Raw genomic sequence first — 25,038 nt, forward strand, 5'->3', positions numbered from 1 at the left:
TCTGTGGTGCCCTTTGGAGAAGAGGTGGAAAAACGCTCCATAAAACCTGCCTAAGTCAGAGAATGATGTAGACTTAAGGAAAATGTTCTGTCTTTGCCCAGTTTTAGTGTCTGCTGATGCTAGTGGAAGTTGTTCACTTGCTGATGAGATAATACAGAAGTACTAATTGGAGATTAATACTTAAATTTGTAATTAGTTATGTTTAAATTAAATTTATCTGGCTTTTCCCTCTGATTGTCAGGTATGCTGGTTCATTCCACAAATAAATATACAATATCCCAAGTCCTCTTTGAACAATGTCATGGAATCACAGCATAGTTGATTCTATGAACATGTCAAACTAGAAATTTACTCATTTGGTGCAGTTGCATGAAGTGTCAGTGTATAGGGAAGATGCTGGGAACTCCTGAGATGATGTTTAGGAGTCTGCAGTTTGGACCTACCTTCTGGCTGATGTTAACATCTCTGTATTTACACAAGCACAAACTTCATTGTGCTAAGTATGTCTGACAAGTCATCAACATCTTTGTTAAATTGCTTTGCTTTTTCAAAACTAAAACTATCTATAATTCAGCCACTTCATTGAAAGCTGCACACAGGTGTTCGGTTCACTAAGGCACTAAAATAATTTATGTCTATTAGTCTGACCCTTCTAAACATTAAAACAAAACTATTTTTGTTGTTTTCTTCAGAAAGCTTTCAATATGATGAATCTCCAATAAAACCAAATGCAACTTCTGATGATTTAAACTGATCTTCTAAAAGATAAATCAGATTCCATGGTTAGCGCTGTAATCATCTTGTCATGCTTAGTGTGATTATTCACCTTTTAAATGTAATAGCAAAGTTTTTCAGGTTTTGCAGTCTTCTGCAGGTTCCTGGAATGAAAGAAATGTATACATACCACGTAAAACAGACTCCTGGATGAAGTTTTATATTTATGATTCCAAACCCCATAGGAAATTATATATTGACCTCATATTTAATCCAAATGTATTATAAAACAGAACAGGTTTTTCAAGACTTAAATGAATTTAGTGAAGGTTTCATTAGGAAGTATTGGCAATGTGTGCCTCAATTTGCTAGGAAAATAGTTATGTCATTATCTGTCATCTTGCAAATAAACAGTTCAGTTAGGTGTGTGCATTTGAGAACTGCAGCTATGGCAGTCTGCCCTGTATTTTCAATTGAAAGTGTATGCCTTAGTCCATATTGATCTGAATTTAACACCAAATATTCAGTAAAGAAAACGTTGTTGGTGGTGTGTGTTTGTTTGGTTTTTAAAAAATTACTTTGCTTGTCTTGGGAGAAAGTAGAGGAAAGAGATTGTAATGATTTTCATGTATCAAACTTTTATCTGGTGTTGCATTTGGAGGGTATTTTTGCTACTATCATTGCATGCATCTTAAATGGACTGAAATCTTCTTTTTAAACTTCCTCCTTTGATTTGGATAGTGCTGAATGGTAAGAATTTCTGTAAAATTGGATACATCCTGTCTTTTGTTAACAGAGCATAGGCAACACTGTAGTTAACATCTTCTGAAACACAGTACTAATAAATACAATTAATGTTATTTTAATGGACATTTTTATGTTGCAGTGATCAGTGTAAGCTTTCATAGTGAAGTACATTTAGTACACATGGTATTGCTACAGTACTAATTACATTTATTGCAATGGCTTTTGCTCTGCATCTCATCCCTGCTTTTGTGCGGTGGACTGTTTCACAGAGTCACGCTGATAAAATATATGCTATGAACACAGCAGATGATATTAGAATAAATAAATGCTGAAGTTGGTTATAGCTGTCTGAAGGCCTCTTAGTTATGAAATACGTATCAGGGTTGGTCCCAAGGGTTTTGAGGATAACTGTGTCAAGAGAATATATGCTGAAAGCAGAGTCTGCTCTCTCTCTATATATGGAGCCTTCCAAATCTGTTAATATAAGCTCTGCCACATATACCACTTCTTATTTTTACCATTGCCATTCCTCAGTTGCTCAAAGGTTGCAAAGAAAAATAGGGTCCTGTTGTGGTGTGTACTCTGCAAATAAAGAAGGCAAGGGTGTACAATCCAGCATGATGCCTAAGCTACTTTTTATAAGGGTGCTTATTATATTAGGCTTGGAATGATAAAAAGTGGAGTGCTGTCATTGCGGCAGCCCCCCTGGGCTAAATGGTCATTCTGAGAAGTGGGGCCGAAGACCATGGGCATGGGAAATGCACAGCCTTGGAGTTATGACTCTGGAGGACAGAACTTGGCTCTGTCTGGCATTGGATGCTGGTGCAGGTGTGTCCACATCTTGATTCAGAACTGCAGGAGGATAAATGGTAATGTTACTACACCATACTCAGTAGTTTATTACTTCTATATAGGTAGTTGTGCTGTCCATGAAGCAGTATCAGACCTATGAAAGATGTTTAATTTAGGTAAATACATGCATGATTCTGGAATAAGAGCAGGTATATGAAGTGAAAGACTCTCAGGCCTGATTTGCTGATTATTTAAGTTCTTTCCAGTAGTCATACAAAGTCATGCTGGCTTCTGCTCGGATAGAAGAACTGATTCTTTTTAAATGCTGATATGCTTTGGGGCTTGAAGTATTTATTAAATTTTTGATAGAAAACTGTGTATGTGGTAGAGTATAATACTGAAGACTGAGCCCACAATGTAGAAAGGGATATTAAAAAAAGAAAAGTAATAGGATACTTTCTGTTGCACTTCTAATGAGACTTGTTCAAAGCTAATCAAAGAGAGCACTGAAAGAGAGGGTAAAGCCAACAAATCTTCATGTTTACCTCATTCCTTGGAATGTCATAACCCAGGGGAAAGGTGATTTCTGATTTATGGGCTGGATGTGGCTCCCCCTGAAGCAGCTGACCTGTCTTTAAGCACAGTTCCTGACACCTGTGCAACCCTTTTGCCTCAGATCTCCTGGGCAGATGGCTTGGGGATTCTATTTCGGAGAGGGTAACTGGCAACAGGACCTGTGCCCAGTGGAGATGGCACACTCACCCTGTGACGAGGACTGTGGCAGGAGAGTGGGCATGTGTAGGAATAAAGAGCTCACTTGAAGAATTTCCCTGACGTGGAGATGTGCCAGCAAGTAGAGTGCACAACGTGATCTGGCTAATGCAGAGAGGTCAGCCCTTCATGAATGGAGGACACCATTAAATAGAGAAGGACCTCAGGAAGATGGGACTGAAAAGATGGAGAAGGAGGAGATAAAGTAGGGGAAATGATGAGAGTTTAAAAACGAGAAGCAGCATGGAAAGTCACATTACTGGACCTAAGTTAGACTGCAAGACTTGGTGCAGAAGAAAGGGTCTTCCCAAAGATAGGTACTTATGTCAGTAAAGGGAATGGATGGAATAGAAAGAAGTGGGGTGGGGAACATGGTTTCTTGCAAGTACAGATTTCATCCAGTTTCTGTGCAAAATGTTTACTGCATTTTTGTTAGAGATATCTGGCAAGTCCATGTGGTTATGGGAGTAAACTGCTCACTAGAAGTTTAATCTTTTCTACTGCTATGTCCAGATACGTGTCTGGATGTAGGTTGATGTTAGTGGTGAGAGAGAAGATGAGTCTGAACAGCCCACTCTTGATATGGTGATGATTGATATTCTGTTGTGATTGTGGTCAATCATATGGTCAAGTCAGGCTCTAACAAGAGTGTCCTAGACTTGATGGCTTTGAAGCTGTGGTTTAAAAAGGATATGTCTTCTGGCTAAAGGGCTGCACACTAACCATTTGGATTTAAGTTTGGAGGCTACAGTTCTTCCTTGAAATTTTATTTAAACCATAAAAATTATGGCAGAAATTAGTTTCCTGAATTTCAGACTTTTGTTTCAAGTGCTTTCTTTCACCTGTGGCAATCAGAGGTCTTTCTGGTTCTCCCAGATATGCCTGCTAGGCTTGGGGGTACCTCCTGTAGTCAGTGTATATTGATTTATAGCACTGCCAGGCCCAGATCCTAGCTTTGGATTAGAAGCCTCTTTCCTGTGTCCTGTACCTGCTTTCACAACCTGCCATTGCAGCTTACTGCTCTTTCCCATCTTGAAGGTTAGAACAGGATTAGGAAATGAGGAGAGATGGGTGCTGGAAGTGAGGCAAACCAAGGGAAGTTCCACAAGTTCCTGGATGTTCTCACGGCTGCTCTGGGATCAGAAATTCTCTTGTGTCTCAGGAGGGAGGGGAAAAACTGACTGACTCTGTGATATCTTGATTCAGTACTGCCACATGATTCATTCCCAAGTAAAGTGAAAAGTTTGAATTTGTTGACTTAGAAAGTTGGCCACAGAAATGGGTGATAAAATATGTGCAACATTTAGGAGAATCCACTGTGGAAATGTCCGGATCTACACTTGTTTTCACATGCTGTTGTTATTTTCTGCTGCCCTTAAGATATTCTTATGGGAAAGAAAGCCTGCATTTTTTTTTCAGTAGTTTTTAATGCTTCAGCAGCTGATATTCCTGTCTGTTGGGACACTTGATCATGAAAACAAGCCTTCAAGCAGACTCAGTTTACTCTATGGCATGTGCCACAAGTGTGACACAGCATCAAAAATATCCTTTTGTATGTGTGTGGTAGAGCCGATTTTAGGTAATGTTGTAACTCTTAGACTGGGAGTTTGGGGCATCTGGCAGTTTAGCCTCATATCTGCACAAGTCTCATAGCTTAACACCAAAAGCAGTAAGGTGGTAGCTGATGGCCAAAATTGTAGCCCAGTTTGAACACTAGACTTTCCAAAGTAGCAGACCTGTCAATTCTAATAAAGATCAGGACAAACAGGAAAATTAGTGCCCCTAAAAACAGAATTATTTTTATTTCTTCAATTTTGTGGAATAGTCTGCTAAAAGAATAATGCCAAAGATTCTGAATTTTAAAGTTTAGTCTTGTGTTGCTCACAGACTCCTTCAATGACAAGGATGTTCTCTTTAGATGTGTCTAGGTGAATAATATTTAGGTGAATAATTTAAGCCTAGATTTCTTTCTTTAAAATGTATAGAACAGTTCATTTGCAGAGCACCAGGTGGGTTGGCCCTAACCACATCTCAGGTGAGGATGAGGTGTAACACTCAATGTTGTTGCAAAAGGCGTATTGTCAAAGGACTTTCTTTATGGATTGTGAGTTCAGGGCATGTGTATTATTACCAAAATCCTGCTGGCATTTTGGTGGCAGCTTTTTATGGTAAGGAATTGTAACTGATCAGTTTGGAGAACTGTGCAGTTTAATCTGTGGCTTCTGTGTTTTTGGTTTGATAAGTTAGTTCTTGTTTTCTCTTCACTTGCTTGTGTAAAAAGCGTGGTTTGTACTAAGCTTCACTAGAATGCCAGTGACAAACTTTGAAAGGTTTTAGTATTGCTTTTTCTTTCACCAGTGAGCAGATGTGAACCATTTCTTCTTCTGCCTCTATCACTGGTGCAACTGCGCTCTCCAGTATGGAATAAACGGTCCCCTGTTAGAACAACTGACATCTGGAAGACTCTTCACAGTACTTCACATAGCAATGTTCTGACTCAGCCATTAGTTGTCAGAGCTCAAATTGGGGTCATCTCAAGAAATCTGTAATGCCTTTTACTTCTAGCAAGAGCTGGCCTGAAAATCTGCTTAATGTTATCATTCAAAATTTACATGGTTTCATTAGGCTTATTAAAAGCAATGAAAAATGCAGCAGTACGTAACACTGATAAAGCCTTTTTACCTTGCTATTTCAAATCACGTTTATGGACGATGGATTTAGCTTCCCACTAGCCCTGGGCAGAGGTATTATCTCCATTTTATGGACAAGAAAACTGAGTTAGATTCAATGACTTGTCCAAGGTCATACATAAGACTGATGGTATTGGAGAGAAAAAAAAGTCCGGATTTCTGCCTTAATTAAGTGATAATTTTTTTGAATAAACTCAGTGTCTTAGAAAAGATGCATTGATGCCTTTGTCTTTAGGGTTTTAAAAATAATCTTGAGGATTAATTTTGCAAGCCATGAATCAGTATTTCCCTAAGAAATATGATTCTCACGATTGATAATATTAAGAATTCATTCTTTTTTTTAGACTTCAGTTCAGTGCTTCCTACAAAAACTTTGTTGTAGTCCACTTTGGCTCTGTTGTTGTCTGCCTTTGTAAAATAAAGCTGCTCTCATTATTTAGCTTTCTTCCATTTGCATATGTACAAGAGGGAACAGCTGCTTTCTGCAGGGATTTTGTGTACTCATTCATATTCCCACAGTGGTGGCCTTGTTCTGAAACACACTGCTACCCTGTGGAAAAGCAGAATAATACATGGACAATATAGCAAGCAGTCTCTTATTAAACATTTGGAAGTTAAGGGGAAAAATATAGAGTTATAGTTTTAAATCTGAAGCAAGTGCCAATAATGATGATGGATAAAAGACTCTTCCTCTTAAAGCCGCTGGAAAGCTATGGGGAAAAATATTTTAGAAAGAAATTTTGCAGTCCTCTTTAGTTTTTGAAAAACAAATCTAATTTTACTACTAAAGATGTTTTGTATTTTAAAAGGGAAAATGTGATAATGCTTATTCCTCATTTGAAGGTGGCCTTGGACTTTCCATCTTAATTATCACTATATCCATGCACAGAAAATTATATTGATATAAACTTGAGATTGCGAAGCATGATCCAGACAACAGTTCATTTTTCAAAGGTTTGTGAATAGTGAGGCAGTCACAGGAGTTTGGTCCTTCCTTCCTTCCTTCCTTCCTTCCTTCCTTCCTTCCTTCCTTCCTTCCTTCCTTCCTTCCTTCCTTCCTTCCTTCCTTCCTTCCTTCCTTCCTTCCTTCCTTCCTTCCTTCCTTCCTTCCTTCCTTCCTTCCTTCCTTCCTTCCTTCCTTCCTTCCTTCCTTCCTTCCTTCCTTCCTTCCTTCCTTCCTTCCTTCCTTCCTTCCTTCCTTCCTTCCTTCCTTCCTTCCTTCCTTCCTTCCTTCCTTCCTTCCTTCCTTCCTTCCTTCCTTCCTTCCTTCCTTCCTTCCTTCCTTCCTTCCTTCCTTCCTTCCTTCCTTCCTTCCTTCCTTCCTTCCTTCCTTCCTTCCTTCCTTCCTTCCTTCCTTCCTTCCTTCCTTCCTTCCTTCCTTCCTTCCTTCCTTCCTTCCTTCCTTCCTTCCTTCCTTCCTTCCTTCCTTCCTTCCTTCCTTCCTTCCTTCCTTCCTTCCTTCCTTCCCTCCCTCCCTCCCTCCCTCCCTCCCCTCCCTCCCCTCCCTCCCCTCCCTCCCCTCCCTCCCCTCCCTCCCCTCCCTCCCCTCCCTGTATTTATATATAGATTTTAAGAGAACTAAAGCTCTAGCTGGACATATAAGTACTCAAAAATAAAATTTGTACGTGTTGTGTAAAAATGCAGCATCTCAGTGACTTCTGAGAACTTTGCTTTTTAGAGAAAACAAGTACATTCACTTTGCTTTTGTCTTTAAAGTTTTTAAGAATTAAAATGACTTTGAGGAAGCATATACAACTTTATCCCAAAGCATCAAGGCCTGCATATACATGAGGTTGTGGAAACCTGTGTAATTAGGATAGAAAGTCTTAGAAAGTGATAGTTACAAATGCACCAGTAATTTAAAATAATACAAAACAAATATGATTCTGAAGCAAATGCTTCCTTACTGGAATTTTCTTTCTTGCTATTTTATCACCTTCTAGTATTGGTCTTGTTTTAGTAGTAGCAGAGTATTAAAGTATTTTAAAGAGGGAGGAAAACACTTACTGAATTATTAATATTCTGTTTATGGATATCTGAAAAATGGAAGGTCATAATCTGACCTAGAGACCTTGACAGTGTCCTTTAAACAAGCATTAATCATATGTAGTGCATCAAATCATCATGTGCAAGATAACACTAGTGACCTCTCCAACTGAGAATAACAAATGACTCTTAATTTTCCTTTCTGTACATGACAGAAGTGTTGACAACCTCTGTATATTTTTTCTTTTGCCCTGTACCTAATCAACTGATCATTTTCAACACAAAATTTACCTTGAAGTGTATCTTTTCACTCCTATTTCTGCATGATGGGGACCTGTGTAGCGAAACATGTAATGATTAGCCATCATATATGCATGTTTATGTCTAAAATCAAAATACTTTCTGCATCTTTGATGAAATGACTAGTTAAAATGTATAACATTTATAAAGCTGTTCTTCAAAATGCAGGTAACATGCACCATGCTACAGCATTCTTGGGGAAGATGCATACTACCTGAAACATTTTTTTGGATATTTTTTTTCGTACAAAAAACCTGACATAATCATGCGTGATCTTCTATGTCATCTGTATGAAAGCTACTGGAAAGTCCTGGAAAGAGGTCATTAGAATTTGTAACAGGAGTTGTGATGTGCTCAGAGACATGTCTTTATATGCAGTTGGAAAGTCTGAATAAATATTTTAGAGCTAAACTGAAGACTTAATTGCCTGTCAGCTGCTGAAAAGATCTTGTTAAACCAATTATAACCCTATAATCCCGTAGTCTTCATTCTGTTATGGGCTACACTGCAGCTATAGGGTACTGGAGGAATCCACAGGATTGGTGTGCCTAAAGGGGTTAATGGCACCTTAGGCAATATTTCTTGACTCTTGCTGCCTTTACAGAAATTGCATCAGGATTTCAGCATTCTGGCCTGTCAGTCTTGCCATTGCTCTGCCACCTGTAGTCTGATCTCTCCAGCTGGTTTTCTTCTCCCATTTTTGCAGCCTGGCCGTAGGTATGAGCCACGGCTGCTTGGCTTAGCTGTGCAGAGACCTGGAGCTCATTTTCCACCCTGCTGTTCATTCAGCTCTTCACCATGGATTTGGAGGCAAAAGCACTGTGCCATTTGTTGGCACCTTGGGGTGCTGCACATCAGGAGTCTGGCCTTGCTTTGTCTTTCACTGGAGATACCAATTCTTACTCTGTTTCCGCAGTTGTTTTTCCTGACTGAATTTCACTGAATTGCAGTGGGACAGAGTTCACGGAAGTCTAATATATTTTAGGATTTTGCTCTAGCTGCAGACCTTCTTGATGGCATTTACTTGTTTGTTCTTTTCGGCACTCACATTTAGAGACCAAATTAGCAGCCTCTGATGCTAGTTGCTGTAACCAAATGGTTCACAGAAAATGCGTGAGTAGAGAAGGATATCAGATTAAATCTCAGAAGGCTGAGCATTTTGATGTACCATGGAGCATCTTTTTAAAGAGTCGTAGTGAGTGGCTAAATAAACTCTGTGTTTTAGCTATGTTGCTGGAAACTTTCAGGAAAAACCTCTTGAGTGGTGGTTTCAGTCTCCATTCACTGGTCTGTCAAGACCAAGTACAGTTGGACTTTTTCAACTAATCAGCTAGGAGAATTGTCAGTAGGGTAAAGTGAAACCGTCTTGTTTGATCATATAGGTAATGTCTAGGGTACTCATCGTGTTCACATCAATTGCTCTTTCCATTGATTCCTTGGGGTTTTACAAATTAGAGATTAGACACTCTTTCCATAGTCCAGTTAAATATTGAAGCTACATTTGAGTTGTAACATTATTGCTTTGCTGGAATCCCCTATGAGAGTTTTGCCAGAGGTTTAAAATTCCTTAGCCAGATCATATTCTGTATTACAGGAATCTTTAAAAAAACCCAAACTTTGTGCCACAGCTTCCAGCTTAGTGAGCTTTGACTTATGAAAATCTGAATAACAGAAGAAAAATTAATGAATTGAGCCAGTCTGCAATTTATAATCCTTCACATACCTACACAATGCCTTTTTTTTTCTAATGGACTTACATTCTAGTATGCTTTCTAACAAGTAAGATTCAGATTTCATCCTTTTTTAATGCCTTGCCTCAAGGGGAGACCTAGAATTTTACTTATAGAAAATTATTTCTGTTCTAAGTTTTAGTTTCTAATTGGCTAACACTCTTGCAGAACTTGCATAGGGAGTGTTTTCTGTACTGCAGTGTACTGTGTAGGATAACTGCATAAATCTCCTCTTCTTCTGCTCGACCTCAAGTGGACACCACAAACGACACAGGTGTGAAATTCAGTATTTGCATCTGTATCATCATAGGCAGCTTCAGGTGGTTAGTCCGGTCTCTTATTTTTAGAGAATTGTTTGCTTCTTATGGTGGAAGAAAGAGAGAATGGGTGTGTCTTTTTTTTTTCTTTTTTCTTCCCATATGCTGTCTTGTTTTGTGCTGCAGCTCACATCTTTCACTCTTCCAGTGCTATTCTTCAACAGTGACACTTTCACCTTTCTGTGTTTAAGAAGTAAGTAATAAACTATAGGATGTTCCATATAGTACCATGTCTTCAGTCGCATTTTTTTTTTAATTTTAAGATGAGTTTCAAGAGTGAAACAATGGAGTATGCTAATTTTTGGATTGTTCATCCATTTAAGAGCGTTCTGTTGGTCTTCACTTTGATGGCCTTCAGTGTTGAAGTTCTTCATTCCCCCTCAAGTTAGTGCTCCTGCTGTAGGTTTTTCTTTTTTTCTCCTGTGGATATATAAAATAATCAAGCACATCGAGTCTGTGATGTATGCTGTGACTGTATCTGATGACTGAGTTCTGTGCTCTGCCAGTTTTATTTAAGTTCATTTCTGAATCCAGGTTGCATTTCTAGAGCCAGCTGGATAGTGTAGGTTCTGTGGGCTAGTAATTAATATATGGTTCAAACCAGCATGTTTCAGTTTCTCTTCTGACCATCAGTCTCTCTCATTTTTCTCTTAATGCGTACTTTCTTTATTAAACACTCAAACTCCGACTTTGGTTCTGCCTAGCAACTTTATGATGTCTTTCCATAGATCAAGAACTGCTGTTAGGAAATTTTAAGAATTAAACAGTTAACACTGAGCTTTAGTTCTATATAGACATTAAAATTGTTATGCCTTGTACAGTTGATACAGTATCATACTTCTCTGAAATGAGTTAGCGAGAACCATAAGAACTATGATGATTGATCATGCAAATTAGCTTTTTAATGTTTTTACTTTATTTATCCTTAAATAGAAGTTCTTACATTTGTACCTTATAAAATATTTTCAGATTTACTCCGTTAAGTTGTCAATTTATTTGCATATTTTATCTTCTACTGTTGTATACAACGGCAATTAAGCACGAATAACTTCATAGATATGAAATATTAGTATGAATTTAGTGTGTAGCTAGGACTACTGTCCACGTTAATTCTTCTTGGTTGTTTAGAAGAATATACTTTGATTAATATTTGCCTCTGGTATGGGTAAAAATCTCAAAATGGAGAAAAAGCTTGAAGGACTGTGCAAGTTTTTGTTGTTAACTTCAGAGCCACAGAGGTATATGTAGGTGTAACTAAATATTTTTGTCTCTCTTTAAAGTTTATTGGTTTTTACTTTCTCACTATGGGCTTCATGGCGACTTTTTTTTCTTTCTGTGTAATCTTAATTTAGTCCTACTGCTTCAGCTTTTTTTTTTTTTTTTTTTTTTTTTTTTTTTTTTAAATAAAAGATGCTAATTTACTTGTATTTGCACAGATGGCCATCTCATTTTTTCACTGAGCAATATGCTATAACACATTATTTTCCTGCTGGTTTTCTGTTTCCATAGAAGTTTCTTGATTAAAAAACCCCCTTTGTGTGACTTCATAATTACAGTAAATTTAACCTTAGTAATTTAAAAAAAAGGTCAAGAGGGTACTTTTTGGGACCGTAAAATATGACAGTAGACGATGTCTCAAAGAAATAATTAAATGGAGATGTGATAATATGTGTGAGGGGATCTTTCTGAGAGTATTTGTAAACTTCTGATTTCTAAATGTTGCCTTCAGGCTTGGTAAGAAAAGCTCAGTGTTTGTAAAGATTATCCTGACAGCAATATTCTGGGTCAATTGTCAAGACATGTTTAGCACAGGGGGATGTATTAATCTGCTACAGCTACCACTGTAAGTGGTTGGAATAAATAGAGGGCTCAAGCAGATGAAGAGGGATTAACTGTGTAAATTGAGCAAACTCTTCAATCACTAAACCACTGATTTTGCAAAGGATTAGTCTGCTTTTGCAAATATTGATTACTGATTTGTTACTGGGAATGAGGATGATATAACTTGTGCAGTTGGTATGTAGTAAGCTATGTGAAGCGTACATCATTCATATTAATGGGATTGTCGTAGGCATTACTGAAACTGACAGATTTATTAGAGCAGCACTCTTAACATTGTCATAGTTAAAGTTGTGTCAGCATTTCCATTAAAAGTTCCATTTTCTTTTTTTTTTTTTTTTGTGTTCATAGATCAACTTTAATATTTACTCCATTGAAATTTGGTAATACCACTTTATAGCTTTGACACAATTATTTTTTTGCTCTTTTAAAGAGAACTGAATTAACATATTTTTAAATTAGAAGAAAATACTGTATATTAGTTTAAAACAAATGTTTGCAGGTTTGAATTCTTTGTTTTGAGGGCAGTCTTTGAGTGATACTGTGCATTTTCACAAGTTTCATTATGCCAGGTTGGTAGAGAAGTGATGTGTGTTAGACAGTTGCTATAAAGTGAAAATAACGGGAATTTTTGTATAAATGAGCTCTTTTGCTTGTATAAAAGCTTGTCTGACTTTATGCCAGTGCTGCTAGTTTATCTGATAAAAGTTATTATGTTGCCTACTAATCCTGTCACACTGATGTCCACTGACTGTAATACTATCACTGAATACTGTCACCTGATCAAGCAATGCTACTCTATTATCAAGGTTCAGTTAATTCATACACCATTAATGTTATAACTGGTTCAAGTTTCAACAGTGGTTGTAGTCACTGGGTGGTTTGTCTTTCTAATCCTTGATTAGATTTATTTGAAGGGATAGGCTTAAGGAAAACTCAGATGTGGTGTGAGAATCAAGACACAAAAAATGAGAGTTCAGTGAGTTTGGAAAAAATCCCATTCATATTTATCCATCTACTTCATCACTGTAAAAGTCTTAAGTTGTAAAATACACTCATTTCTCTTGATGTGTCATCTTTTGCCTCTTACACAGATATCACAAAACTCAATCATAGCTCTTCTCTTGCTCCTCTCTTTTCCCAAATTGTGATCCCTGTTGCAGCATATGATAGGATCTGTGATTTGTAAACTTCCAATCCCTTAACTATTGGGATTTCCCCTGGCAGATGCTGAAGGAAACCTATATGTGTTTACCATAGGAAAAGATGAGCTGGCATCTTGCCAGTCATACAAGTGATCCTCTTTAATTTCTGGATTTCAATCCCATACATGCTTTCCAAATAAAAAATAATTGTTTCTAACTGTAAATAAAAAATACTATTTCAGATATTTCTATTTGATACTGAAGTCAGCAAGGACTGCAAGGGTCATCTGAGAAACATTATGTATCTTGGTGTAACTTAGAAAGATGGTTGAAAAATTAAAATGGATATTTCCATTGACTATATGTAACAAAATGGGACTTATGGGAGAACTGGAACAGTTGGTCAGCTCTCCTCTCTGTTGTTAGAGACAAACAGCTTCTGCCAGAATTCTTGTTGCTTGTGTCTTCAAGTGTATGTTTTGTTTTTCTGGAGCCTTCAACTGGACTGTAAAATATTAGTGCAGTCATTCAGAAAACCTGGGAGTTGATATTGGAAGGTGGTTCTTCCTGTCGTTCTCAGTACACTCCAAGGTGAATGGCAACTGAAATTCACATCTGGAAAGCTTTCAGGAAACACAGGAGTGTTCTGCTGACTTCCCGCAGTGTGCTCTGCTGGCTTCTTACACTGTTTCCCTTGTTCTTTTCACTTAAGTCCCATGCAATTACAGCAAAACAGGAGAGTATTTTATCTTTTTGGTAGCAACCTTTGTGGTAGCAGAGGAGGTTTGAAAACAGTGATGTGTTTTTTGAGCCATAAAATCTTTGGATTTTTATTACCTCTTCATTACCTCTTTCAAGGTACTTGGAAATAAAGGCACTGTATAAGTCACTTTCGATTTCCTTGCCGTTAATTTTTCTCATGGTCTTGCTCTGTAGATTGATTTTTCTAAGTGCAATGTTATCATTGCAAGGGACTGTAATTCTACCAGAACTTCCCACTTCTACATGCTGAATTATATTTGATATGCATCTTGTGTGCTACAGTAAGGAAAACTTGAAAGACTTGTATGAGACTTTCTTATTCTGTTATTATTTTTGAAAGGCTTGCCTTTACATGCAGACTGCATGTGTAAAGTGTAAAGTCATACCTCCATCTTAAACCAAATTAGCTTTCAAATGCAGAGGAGCTTTGAGTGTGATAGTTCACTGATCACTGAGCATAGCTTTTACTTAAATTATCAGTAGTAGAGGAAATGTATCAAAAATGAGGCAATGAGGCAGAACATTGAAATCATTTTGTGTTTGCAGGAATACATAAAATGAAATTGAAAACTGGCTTAGGATCTCTTCATTGAAATCTGCAACTGCCAGTTTTAAAGATGTGTTTTTAGCTGACAGTAGGAATTTGAATCTTTTCCTTCATACAGATGAAAGATTTTTCAGCTCCAACCAGTAATGTTAAAACTTTTTCTGATCAAGGATATGAGCTGTTGGAGTGTGTATGTATGTTTCCTTTCAGAGGTTTAACAGGCCAAGCCTTTGGCGAAGAGTCAGAACAGTTGGAACTTAGCAGACTACACAGCTAATCCAAGCGGGCTGCCAGTTGGCATAAATGACTTCCATATATAAAACTTCGTGCAATTCACATTGAGGTTTTTGTTGGTTTTTTGTGGCAGTCTGAGAATTTCCTTGTTTCTCAGGATTTCTTGGGTTTTGGTTATTGTATTTATGGTGTGTTATGCTTCTGATCAGAGCACGACATAAAAGGTTCCCCTGCTAAAATATCCCTCTCACAGACTGAAATTCACATTGGAAGATTTTTCTCTTTAACTAAATTTGGTACTCCTCAAACTGCACTGTTTTAGCTTTTCCCCCTTTTTTTTCTTTCCTTTTTTTTCATTAAGACTTTTTAAAAGGGCTTAAACTAGCTTCTAGAAACAGAACAATGTAGAAGAGGATGTCTACACACTAGAACTTACTAGGGAGGAGAGACAGGGCAAAAAACTTGGGAAGTTATAAAATTAAGAGGAAGAAAATTTATATGCTTTTTATTTAATGAGTATGTGATTCATGGAAAATCTAACTTGCATGGTATTGCCAAAATTTGGATAAGAGTTCACAGAGTTCACACTGTAGTGGGCTTTACAAGATCTGTCAAAATACTGTTTAGTAATTAATACTTGGATTACTAGGACATTGAAAATAAAAGAACATGTACTACTAATTTTGAAATATAATTTGGAAGTTCATTGTTTAGCTTTGCAGTAAATGACATTTGGCAGTTTTTCTGCCAGAACATATTAAATCATTCTTGTATTCAGTTACATAGTTATCATTGTTTGGTGTCAGCATAGGCTTACTGAAATAAAAGGGCCAGTTGCTTGATGATGGAATTTTAGGCCCTTCAAAAGAACTAATGAAAAACATGATGACAAAATGAGAAAAGTAATAGGGAACTTCTAGTTCTGATTACCTCAAGTTTTTCTTAAGGTACTGTAATATGTGGGTATTTCCAAGGGATTCTTATGTGTACCAGGTGGCCATTTAAAAACAGTAGTAAATTGCAGAGTACAATTGTAGTGTTACGTTTTCCAGGTGTTTTAGATGTTAAGCTGAAAATTGTATTTTTCACCTGGAGGTATTAAATGATATCTTTTAACTTGCTGTTTGATAAGCCTGTAGGACTTTGTTCCTGTTAGCCATCTGGGAATACAGGAATCATGGTATGGTTAAAGATGCTATCCATATGCAATTTGACATCATGTTGGTCATATTCCAGCTGTAGACTCTTTATTCCTGGCCTTTTAATTTTCTCTGATTAGCTAACAGCACCTTCTGTGGTTCAAGCTATCATGTAGATACTCTGCGTCTTTACTTAGGGTTTCTAATCAAAATTGGATGTGTGTGCTTGTCTGTGAGACAACGCTGGGAAATTTCAACTTGCCTGCATAATTTCATGAGAATTCCCAGTGCCTCTAATTGATCCATGATGGTCTGTTTTGACTTGGTTCTGTCTGCAAAGCAAAGGCATTGTTTTTATCTCTGTGTTTTCCTGCCTACTTTATTTCTCGTAACAAAGTTTAACTGACAGAATTTGTATCGCCAGTCTCTACCACTGATGCACTTTTCTGGTAGCTGTAATGCGGGCCTCTGGATGACTGAAACCTGTCTTGTGCTGAAATGATTGAGTAAACCTTAGTGATTCTTCAAACAAAACTTTTGCATGCCTTACAACATTTTTGTGTGCCTTGCGTTACAGTGGTGTGAGTGGAAGACCTTGTACAGGAGACCTTTTCTTTGCTGCTGTATCTTTCTTCTTACCTCAGAATCTTTGAGACAGCAAAACTGGGGGGGCTGGAAGTGTTCAGTGGCCCCTTTTCTAATGCTGTAGGATAATGCCTGCTCACAGCAGAAAACATCACTTTTTAAAATTCACACGCATACCCCTCACATGTCCCTTGCTCCCCCTTCCCCCCCCGGCCTCTCCATGTGCCATGGGTGTAATTTTTGAAATTTTAATAAATACCTGCGTGTAAGTTAAATCTGGATCAAGGGGTGAAAGCCATGAGCCCCTCTATACATTAAGATGCTATGCAAAATGTAACAGTGGGTGTTTTAGAAGCAACTAAAAAACCATAAAAAAACCATCAAAAGAATTCACAAATCCAGGACAATATTAGTTTACAAATTCAGAGTTAACTTTGGATGAGGAGTATGTAATCCAGGATAATTCCATTTGGCCATGGATCCTAATGAATGGAGTCAAACTAGCTGACTCCTGTAATTTGTTAAAAGAAAAAAGGAAATTCTTTTTTTTAAATGAAGCGCTACAACTGCTAAAGAAACTTTGCTCAGAAAACAGATGAAGATTGAAAAGGCATGAATGTAAGGTTTTTAAAATTTAAAATAACTAAACACACAGTTTAGGGGCTAAATAGATATGACTATAAGAGATCTCATGCTAGCTGCTTCAAAGAACTAGATTTAATTTCTGTAAAGAATCCATTGCAGTGGTTTTTAGGCTGCCTGGCCCACTGCCTTCTCTTCTGCTTACAGGAAGGAAGGGAAGGGAAGAGAAGGGCTTGTACCACTGTCCTTCTAAGGGACAAGTCCATAAGAAATACTCAGTGTTTAAGCCTCTGAGAGTGTGGTATTATTGTTTGTAGCCCAAACTTCATATCCCAAATTAGAAAGAATTACAACTAGAAACAGATGACAGTGCTTTAAGTATTCTTTATTAAAATACACTGCTGGCTTTTCTTAGAGGAATATATGAAGGCAAGCTATTCTGTGAAAATTATTGTAAACTGTTAGTGGGTAATGCTGGGGATGGCTCCTGAGCAAAACTTCATAGACTAGGCAGCCTTTGGAACAAACACTTTGAAGATCAAAATGCTGACTTTTTGTAAACCAATCTTTTAAAAGCTAAACATTTTTATTACATTTATTCCAGGAATGAAATACATTTTCTTTACCATTTATCTTGTGATTCTTGTGTTGTAAACTAATTCAGAGCTAGCAGGCTTCTACACTTGCAAAATGCAGTAGTCTTTGTGAAAGTGTTCTAGACAGTTAATGAAACTGATGAGATTCTATGTGATCTTCCTACTGATAACTTTTCTTTAATTAGAAGCTTCCAAGAAATGGGATATTTTTTTCAAATGCAGTATACATTAATCTTCTTTTTAATAATAAAAAAGTGTAGAGAAAAGATATGCATATGAAAATAAACCACCTCCTCTTTAGCCTAGATTTGCTGTGCTTGTGCAACAGATGTGACTCCAGTGTATTGCTATGTACAGATTCAAAGATAATTGAATCCTTCTGTAGTAGCTATTAAAAATGGGTAAATGCTGTATTTCCAGATCAAAATGAAATGGAGAGTTATGAAGAGTTTTGGAAGAAGTGTGTGTGAAGGGGGGTAGGAGGGAGGAAAAGAAGATAAAATTAGTTTTCTGTGTTGCTAGAAACATTACTCTTTCTTTGTTGAACTTCAACACAAATATTTTCAGAATGTCTCTGCCAGTTTTGAATTGCAGCCTGAGAGGATAGAATAAAAGCCCTGTGCTTGAGGGTAAACTTCATTTCTGCATTTCCTGCAGGAGCAGGCTGTCCCTTTGTGCCAAAAGATGAGCTTGTGGGGAAGAAGACCAGCCTGGCTGAACAGGGAGCTTTTGCTGGAACTCTGGGGAAAAAAAAAGAGTTTATGACTTTTGAAAGAAGAGCCAGGCAACTCAGGAGAGTACAAGTATTTTCTTAAGTCATGTAGAGAAAAAATTAGAAAGGCAAAAACTTAATTTGTCCGCTATTGTAAAAGATAAAAAAGGTGTTTTTATAAATATGTTAACAACAAAAAGAGGGTCAAGAAGAATTTCTATCCTTTATTAGGTTCAGAGGGGGAACGTTGTTATCAAGGATGAGGAAAAGACTGAGGTACTTTATGCCTTCTTTGCTTTCATTAGAAAGATGAAATATCCTCAAGGCAACCAGGCTGTGAGCTGGTAGACAGGGACAGGGAGCAGAAGAGACCCCTGAAATCCAGGAGGAAGTAGTTAGTGACCTGCTGTGCCACTTAGACATTCACAAGTCTATGGGGCCTGATGAATTCATCCAAGGGTACTGAAGGAGCTGGCAGAAGAGCTCGTCAAGTCACTCCATCCTTTTTCATCAGTCCAGGCTCACTGGGGAGGTCCCAGGTGACTGAAGGTTGGCCAATGTGACACACATTCATAAGAAGAGCTGCAAGGAGGATCCAGAGAACTCCAGGCCTGTCAGACTGACCTCAGTGCTGAGGAAAGTTATGGAACACATCATCTTGAGTGCCATCATGCAGCACCATACAGGACAACCAGGAGATCAGGCGCAGCCAGCAGGGGTCTGGGAAGGGCAGGTCCTGCTTGACCAACCTGATCTCCTTTTATGACCAGGTACCCACCTAGGGAATGAGGGAAAGGCTGTGGATGTTTTCTCCTTAGACTTCAGTAAAGCCTTTGATATGGTCTCCTGCACATTCTGGAGCAAGTGGCAGCCTGTGGCTTGTACCAGTGAACTCTTTGCTGGGTAAAATAGTGGCTGGCTGGCTGGGCTCAGAGAGTGGTGGTGAATGGAGTTACATATAGTTGTGTCGGTACTGGGACTGGTTCTGTCTAATATCTTTATCAATGATTTGGATGAGGGCATCAAGTGCACCCTCAGTAAGTTCTCAGATGACACTAAAGGTCTTCAGTTAAAAAAAAAAGAAGAAGCTGGAAAAATAATTTTTAATAATTGTGTTATTAACTATGATTTTTTTAGAAGAGGATAAAGAAATAGTGATCACTGTTTTCTCCATATAATCAGACTAATGTATTTTTTCCTCTCACTTTTCTTTCACAAGGAATGAAGAACAGTGAATTATTCTTATTTGAGCAAGATGACTTTACCATTATAATGGTTAAACTTCTGGTGCTCTACTAGGAAAGCAAGCTGTAATCAACCACTTAGCTGTTACTGAATTACACTTATCTCCACTTCGCCTGTTTAACTTCCCATAAGCATGCTAAGCACCTCTTTAGAATGCATTGACCTCTGATTATTTCTTGCTTTATGTATCCCTTAGCCCACATTGCAGAAGTAAAAAAAAAAATCCTATTGGTAAACAGTGGAGAATAATAGAGTCTGGCTTTATTTTATTTATTTTGCATACAGGATGAAATTTTTACACCTTTAGGTCCTCCAAAAATCAGAATTCCAGGCACAAGGATTGAATTTCATGCTGTGAAGTGACACTGATGAAACTTGTTTTTATGTAATGGACCAAATTCACTGTTGCAGTAAGGTGAAAAATTAAATCATTCAGGCTTTTTTTGCCTGTTTGATTACCAAGCTGCAAAACTTGTAGTCGTGCCGTAAGCTGTGGTTTTGAGATCTTTCTAAATCACAAGGTATTTTGGGTTTGTGGGAGTTGTGCAGTGGAGCCTATGCATTAATACACCCATGTTAATAACATTAATGTTTTTCTGAAGTCAAACCATGACTGGTAAAGCTGGCTTTATGCTTGAGTGAGAGCATTTCACTTTCTTTTCACTGGAGGAATTTTCAGCCTGGCAGCAATAGTATTATAATAACTGCCAGCTGCTCACTTGGCACAAGAGTGCCTAGAACCAAGAGGAAGAGCCCAGTGCATTATACATATAATTTACTTTTCTCTAAGATGAAGGTTTAGGCCTCATAAATATTTTGATCTGGTCTTTGATGGCTTTTGTACACATCAGTCTCAAAATATGCATGTGGACCATAACTTGCAGATTTTATTTTGGAGTACATTGGAGTAATTCCCACCAATAGGGAAGAGATAGGAAGAGAAATTTTTGTGAGAGATTCTTTTGTGAGTGGGTGGTCAAGAATGAAGGAAAACCTGTAACATTAAGCAGATGGACCTCCCTTATTTTATGCCACGTATTGGGTGTGCAGGATTATCATCTCCCTAAATATTGGATAGATTTGAACTGGTCTTCACATAAAAGGAATTAAGTTCAAGACATTATTTGTGAGGTAGAAACTCTGGAATAGAAATGAGACCTTTTTATATATATCCTCAACTCTGTGCTTGCCCACCCCTGTCAGGACAATGACACAGCAGAAATTAGCTCTGGTAGAGTAAAAACAAAAGCAATCATTGTGCCTTTCTCTACATATAAACCCACACAGCTGCAAGCCACAGAGCATTTCTTATTTACAATGCCACTTTTCTCTTGGGTGTTTAAAACTGGGTTGAAAAGCTACAGTGTACCAAAGGTGAAACCAGGGAAGACTACGATCCTTTTAACATATTTATTTCTAAATTATTTCATCATATCTGGAAACAGACCATACAGTGCTAGGAAGGCATGGTGATCTCTGGTGGTCTCTTTTTGAGAGAGAAGTTTTGCTCTGTTCTTGTAGTGGGCTTGACCGTAAGTTTCTCATGAACAGGCATTGAGACACCCAAGAAAGGTAGTACCAGTAGGTGCTATCTGCACCCCTAGGATGAAGGCTTCTTGCATCTCCACATTTAATTTTTTACAGTGGACAATCTCCAGTGAAATTACAAATAACTGGAATTCAGGACATTTCACCTGCATCCACGAGGGAAGGAGAAAATTCTCCTTGATGTGAAGATATCCTGGGGCGGGGTGTGCATGGGAGTATAACATGGGAAATTCTGAACTCTAAAAGAGTATGTGATTTGAAGCACATGGCTTAATTTGCTTCATGCTTCTTTACTTAAAATACAAGTAAATGCCTTCTTTCTTGGCAGGATTCCTCTGTCTTAGATTCTTTATAGAAGGAGCTGTCTTATTCAAAGTCACATGCTTCAGTCAGCTAATGAACTTCTGATCTCTGTTGCTGGTGTAATGTAAGCGAATGCTACTTTACTATAACAAAGCACTGCTTTAGTGATACTTTTTTATGAGATTTGTGTCAAGCCTGATGTATTTCAAATGAATGGGGAACCAATAATCTGATTGAAAGCAACTGCAAAAACCAATTCACTATGTAAATTCCACACTTTCTGCTGGGAGTTCCCACATCTAGTGGTTGCAGTTCACTCTAAATCCTGTTCGAGATGTGGACAAGACAGTAAAGAAATGAAAAGATGGAAGAAGGATAGACAGATAATACAACTTAGAAATTTCCCATGCAGAATCTCAGCAGTAACTGTAAAGAAGATGTGGCTGACTCTCTCCTCTTTCTTTCCGCTGTTGTTTTTGTTGTAGTACTGGGACAATGGTATATCCTTGTTTGTGCCTTCTTCCTGCCACATATGCACAACACCTGTGATTCATGAGAATCTGGGAGGAGGTGGTTCTTTCTCTTTCCTTTATGCTTTTCATACTACTTATTCTCCCTCCTCTTCCTTCTGAAGGTATAGGGCAATGAAAGAAGGAATTTAACCAGATTTATGCTTTTTCTTTCTTGTACAGCTGTATGTGTTGTGGGATATTACAATTGGGTCTGTTTCTACTGCCCTTCGACTAAAGTTCCATCATATTTTTTTGCTCTCAGTCTTCTCTGACAGAAGGATAATAACATGCATATGATTTGTTTCTGCTTCAGCTACTTACAGACTGTGAGGGGCAGTGGGGCTAACCAGCTGCAGTTTGTTTTTTGGAGTTACTGCCTCAGTTGCTTTGAGGAATAGAAGAAGGAACTGGTTTCTCTACGGGTTAAGGGTGGGAGGAGGACTTCTTTCTGCAGTGGCACCAGACAGTGAAACACCCTTTTTTCATGCATGTTCTTTTCCTCACAAGCTTTCAGTGCCCTGTGCAAAATAAATGTTGTTACAGAAAATACCATCCACCAAATTTATCCTGACTTGTCTCAGCAGAAGTAGCAGAATTGAGAGTGGAATTTTGATTCTATGAAGTAGTCAGTTCAGATGACAGAATAACAACACTGAGGAGTCCTCAAAGTATGTGCTTCTCTAGGGCTGTGTTGTCCCATTTGATTTGACTGTTCACTAAATGATCACTGGCCAAACTTCCTCATCAAAACCCAAACGGATACAAACAATATCGAGTAAATTTAGATCTAAATGGTGGTTGAAATTCTTAGATTGTAAAATTTAAGAGTGAGCTGCTTTTGTTTGTTTGTTTATCTAGCTTTTATGTCTTTCTCATCTGCGGGGTTGCACTGTTCTAAGATGAGCCCTACTGGATGAGGTAGAGTTTTAAGTGTTGCACACTGATGCCTCCCAATGACCAATATAAAGCAGCACACGATTCGTATCTGGTAAAACTCTTCACCTCCCCCACTTGTAATACCATCATTACATCACCTTTTAAAGTAACTGTTAAACATCTCACATACCAGCCATCAAGAGTCTTTGTGTTTGTTTCCCATTTAATGTTGAGCTATGATTGCATATTACCAGGCAAAGGGAGGACAGCTGCATCACTTTGAAATGCAAGTTCATTGTGCTCTTGTATTTTTAACACAATAGTCAGAATTCTGTAGAAGCTAAAATATAAATTAGTGTACTCCTAATCTTTAAAAAGTAATATTAATAAAAAAATGAAGTGGAAACATCAATGCAAGTAAAATTCTATCTACTGTCTTTTGGTGTCCAACAAAATATTTTGCAGTCTAAAGAGCCGGTTGTATTATTTAAAGAATGTCTTCTCATTTTGAGTATTTTCATGCTTTAAAAACCAGCATTCTCTGCATCTTCCTATCTCTTTCTTGTCTTTTTCCTGTCATAACTGCATTTAAATAAGACTACCATAAAGCAACTCATTTGTGAACCCTGAATTAAGAAAAAATCTATTTTAAGGAACAACCTAAAAACCCAGGAAATTGACACCACCTTTCAGAGACAGTGCCTGCTTCAAGGTCAGACCATTGATCTTTCACCCAAACTACATAATTTAAAATGGTGTTTTTAGCACAGAATTTGCCTGCTAATATCAATTCTTTTCTGTATGTTTACATTGATAGAATGTAATGAGATTACACACATTCTGATGAGTAATGGCTGCCTTGTAAACTTGCCACCTACCTACAATGGCTCATGAATATTTGATGATAATAAGTAGTAGGAACTTCACTATGTTGTTTACATGCACTTAAAAAACCTAGCGCGCAGGCACAGGAATACCTCTTGTTCTGCTTTTTTGCCTGGGGTAAGCAGTATGATATTTATATTTGTATTAAATATTACACTTGTCTAACACATTCTTAATACTAGGAGTTCTGTTTAATCATCATTCTGTTGTTTTAGGAGGAAAAGGTTGTAAGATGGAAGACAATTTTTAACATTGAAAGTTGGATTTTAAGATGAGGCAGGGTCAACTGGTCAGCCTTACATTTCTATGAATTACCAGTTGAGAAAAAGGAAAAAATACAGTGAGCTATACTCACCATTTTGCAGATGCAGACATATTGTACAATGTAGCTAAAATTAGTGTCTGTAGGTCAGCAGTTTTGTAGACCTCTGTACAATGTCTTTGGTTTATCCATTATCACCTATAGGCAATAATTTTGTGTCTTATTGCAAATTAGGCAAAATCTGTCAGCAACAGGCAGCACCTTTTATTGTCTCTTCATCTGGTTTAGTTTTTTGTAGATGTGTAATAGAGGGTCTTCACCTTGTACGCTGTTTCAAGGTATTTTGGTGTGAAACTGGTATCAAAAACCACATTTCTGATTTATATTCAACTGAGATTCTTGATTGTGATTTTCTTATTTGCACGTTTGAAAACTTAGTGCTTTCATTATCCAACTTGCTTTACAGACTCTGTTCGAAACAGTTGCTGTGTTTTGTTTAATGACATGTTTTTTCCTTCTGAGACTTGTAAGCCATGTTATGCAGCTATTTTTTCCTTACTCAGGTGGTGATGACAACAGCAACAGCTCTGACATTGATAGGTAGATGCTTCATTTTCTTAAAATAATCTGGCATAATAGTTACTAGAACTTTTTTTCAGTAGCTCTTGAATATTGAGAGTGTAAAACCCATTATTTTGTTAATGCTCATAGGAGCATTGCTATAGAGCAGTTTTCTTGAAAAGCAATGCGTAACAGAATTTGTTTTTCTTTCAGGAAATCAGTTTCCTCCTGTTGCAGCTCAGGATCTTCAGTTTGTTCTGAAGGCTGGATACCTGGAAAAACGTAGAAAAGGTAAATCTAACTATCTTTGTGAAAGCTAGTGTATATTTAATGTCTGGGAAGTCTGTATGTTCGTATTTGATGTTATACACATGGACAACTTTATACAGGAGTGATAAATGAAATGAGAAGAAGCTGAAACATTGAAACATTATTATGCAAAAGAAGCACAGCACATAATTGCTCCTGTAGTATGGAAAGAGAATCCTATTCTTTATTGACTAACAAAATCATGCTGTGAAAGTCCAGTCAGCCGTAATTCAGAGACTTTCAGATATTTTTGAGGAAAACATTAGGAACGTATGTACAAGTACCATATGTTGACTTCATGTTTCAGTGAGCATCAAGATTTATTTTCCTTCAAGAGGGCATATATTGA

At 37.6% G+C, this 25,038-nt stretch overlaps 1 protein-coding gene across 2 annotated transcripts in view; it reads left to right on the top strand.

The window, feature by feature from the left end:
• The window catches only part of SKAP2 (src kinase associated phosphoprotein 2), a 121,717-nt gene that overhangs the window by 46,559 nt on the left and 50,120 nt on the right, over positions 1-25,038 (top strand). For both annotated transcript variants that reach the window (XM_066195407.1, XM_066195413.1), the window contains one exon: positions 24,594-24,671. In XM_066195407.1, the coding sequence (XP_066051504.1) occupies positions 24,594-24,671 (78 nt within the window). The remainder of the gene's footprint in view (positions 1-24,593; positions 24,672-25,038) is intronic.

Source organism: Chamaea fasciata, unplaced genomic scaffold (genome assembly GCF_029207755.1).
Source record: "Chamaea fasciata isolate MVZ Bird 193981 ecotype frontalis unplaced genomic scaffold, bChaFas1.0.hap1 SCAF_1, whole genome shotgun sequence".
Classification (NCBI taxonomy): Eukaryota; Metazoa; Chordata; class Aves; order Passeriformes; family Sylviidae; genus Chamaea; species Chamaea fasciata.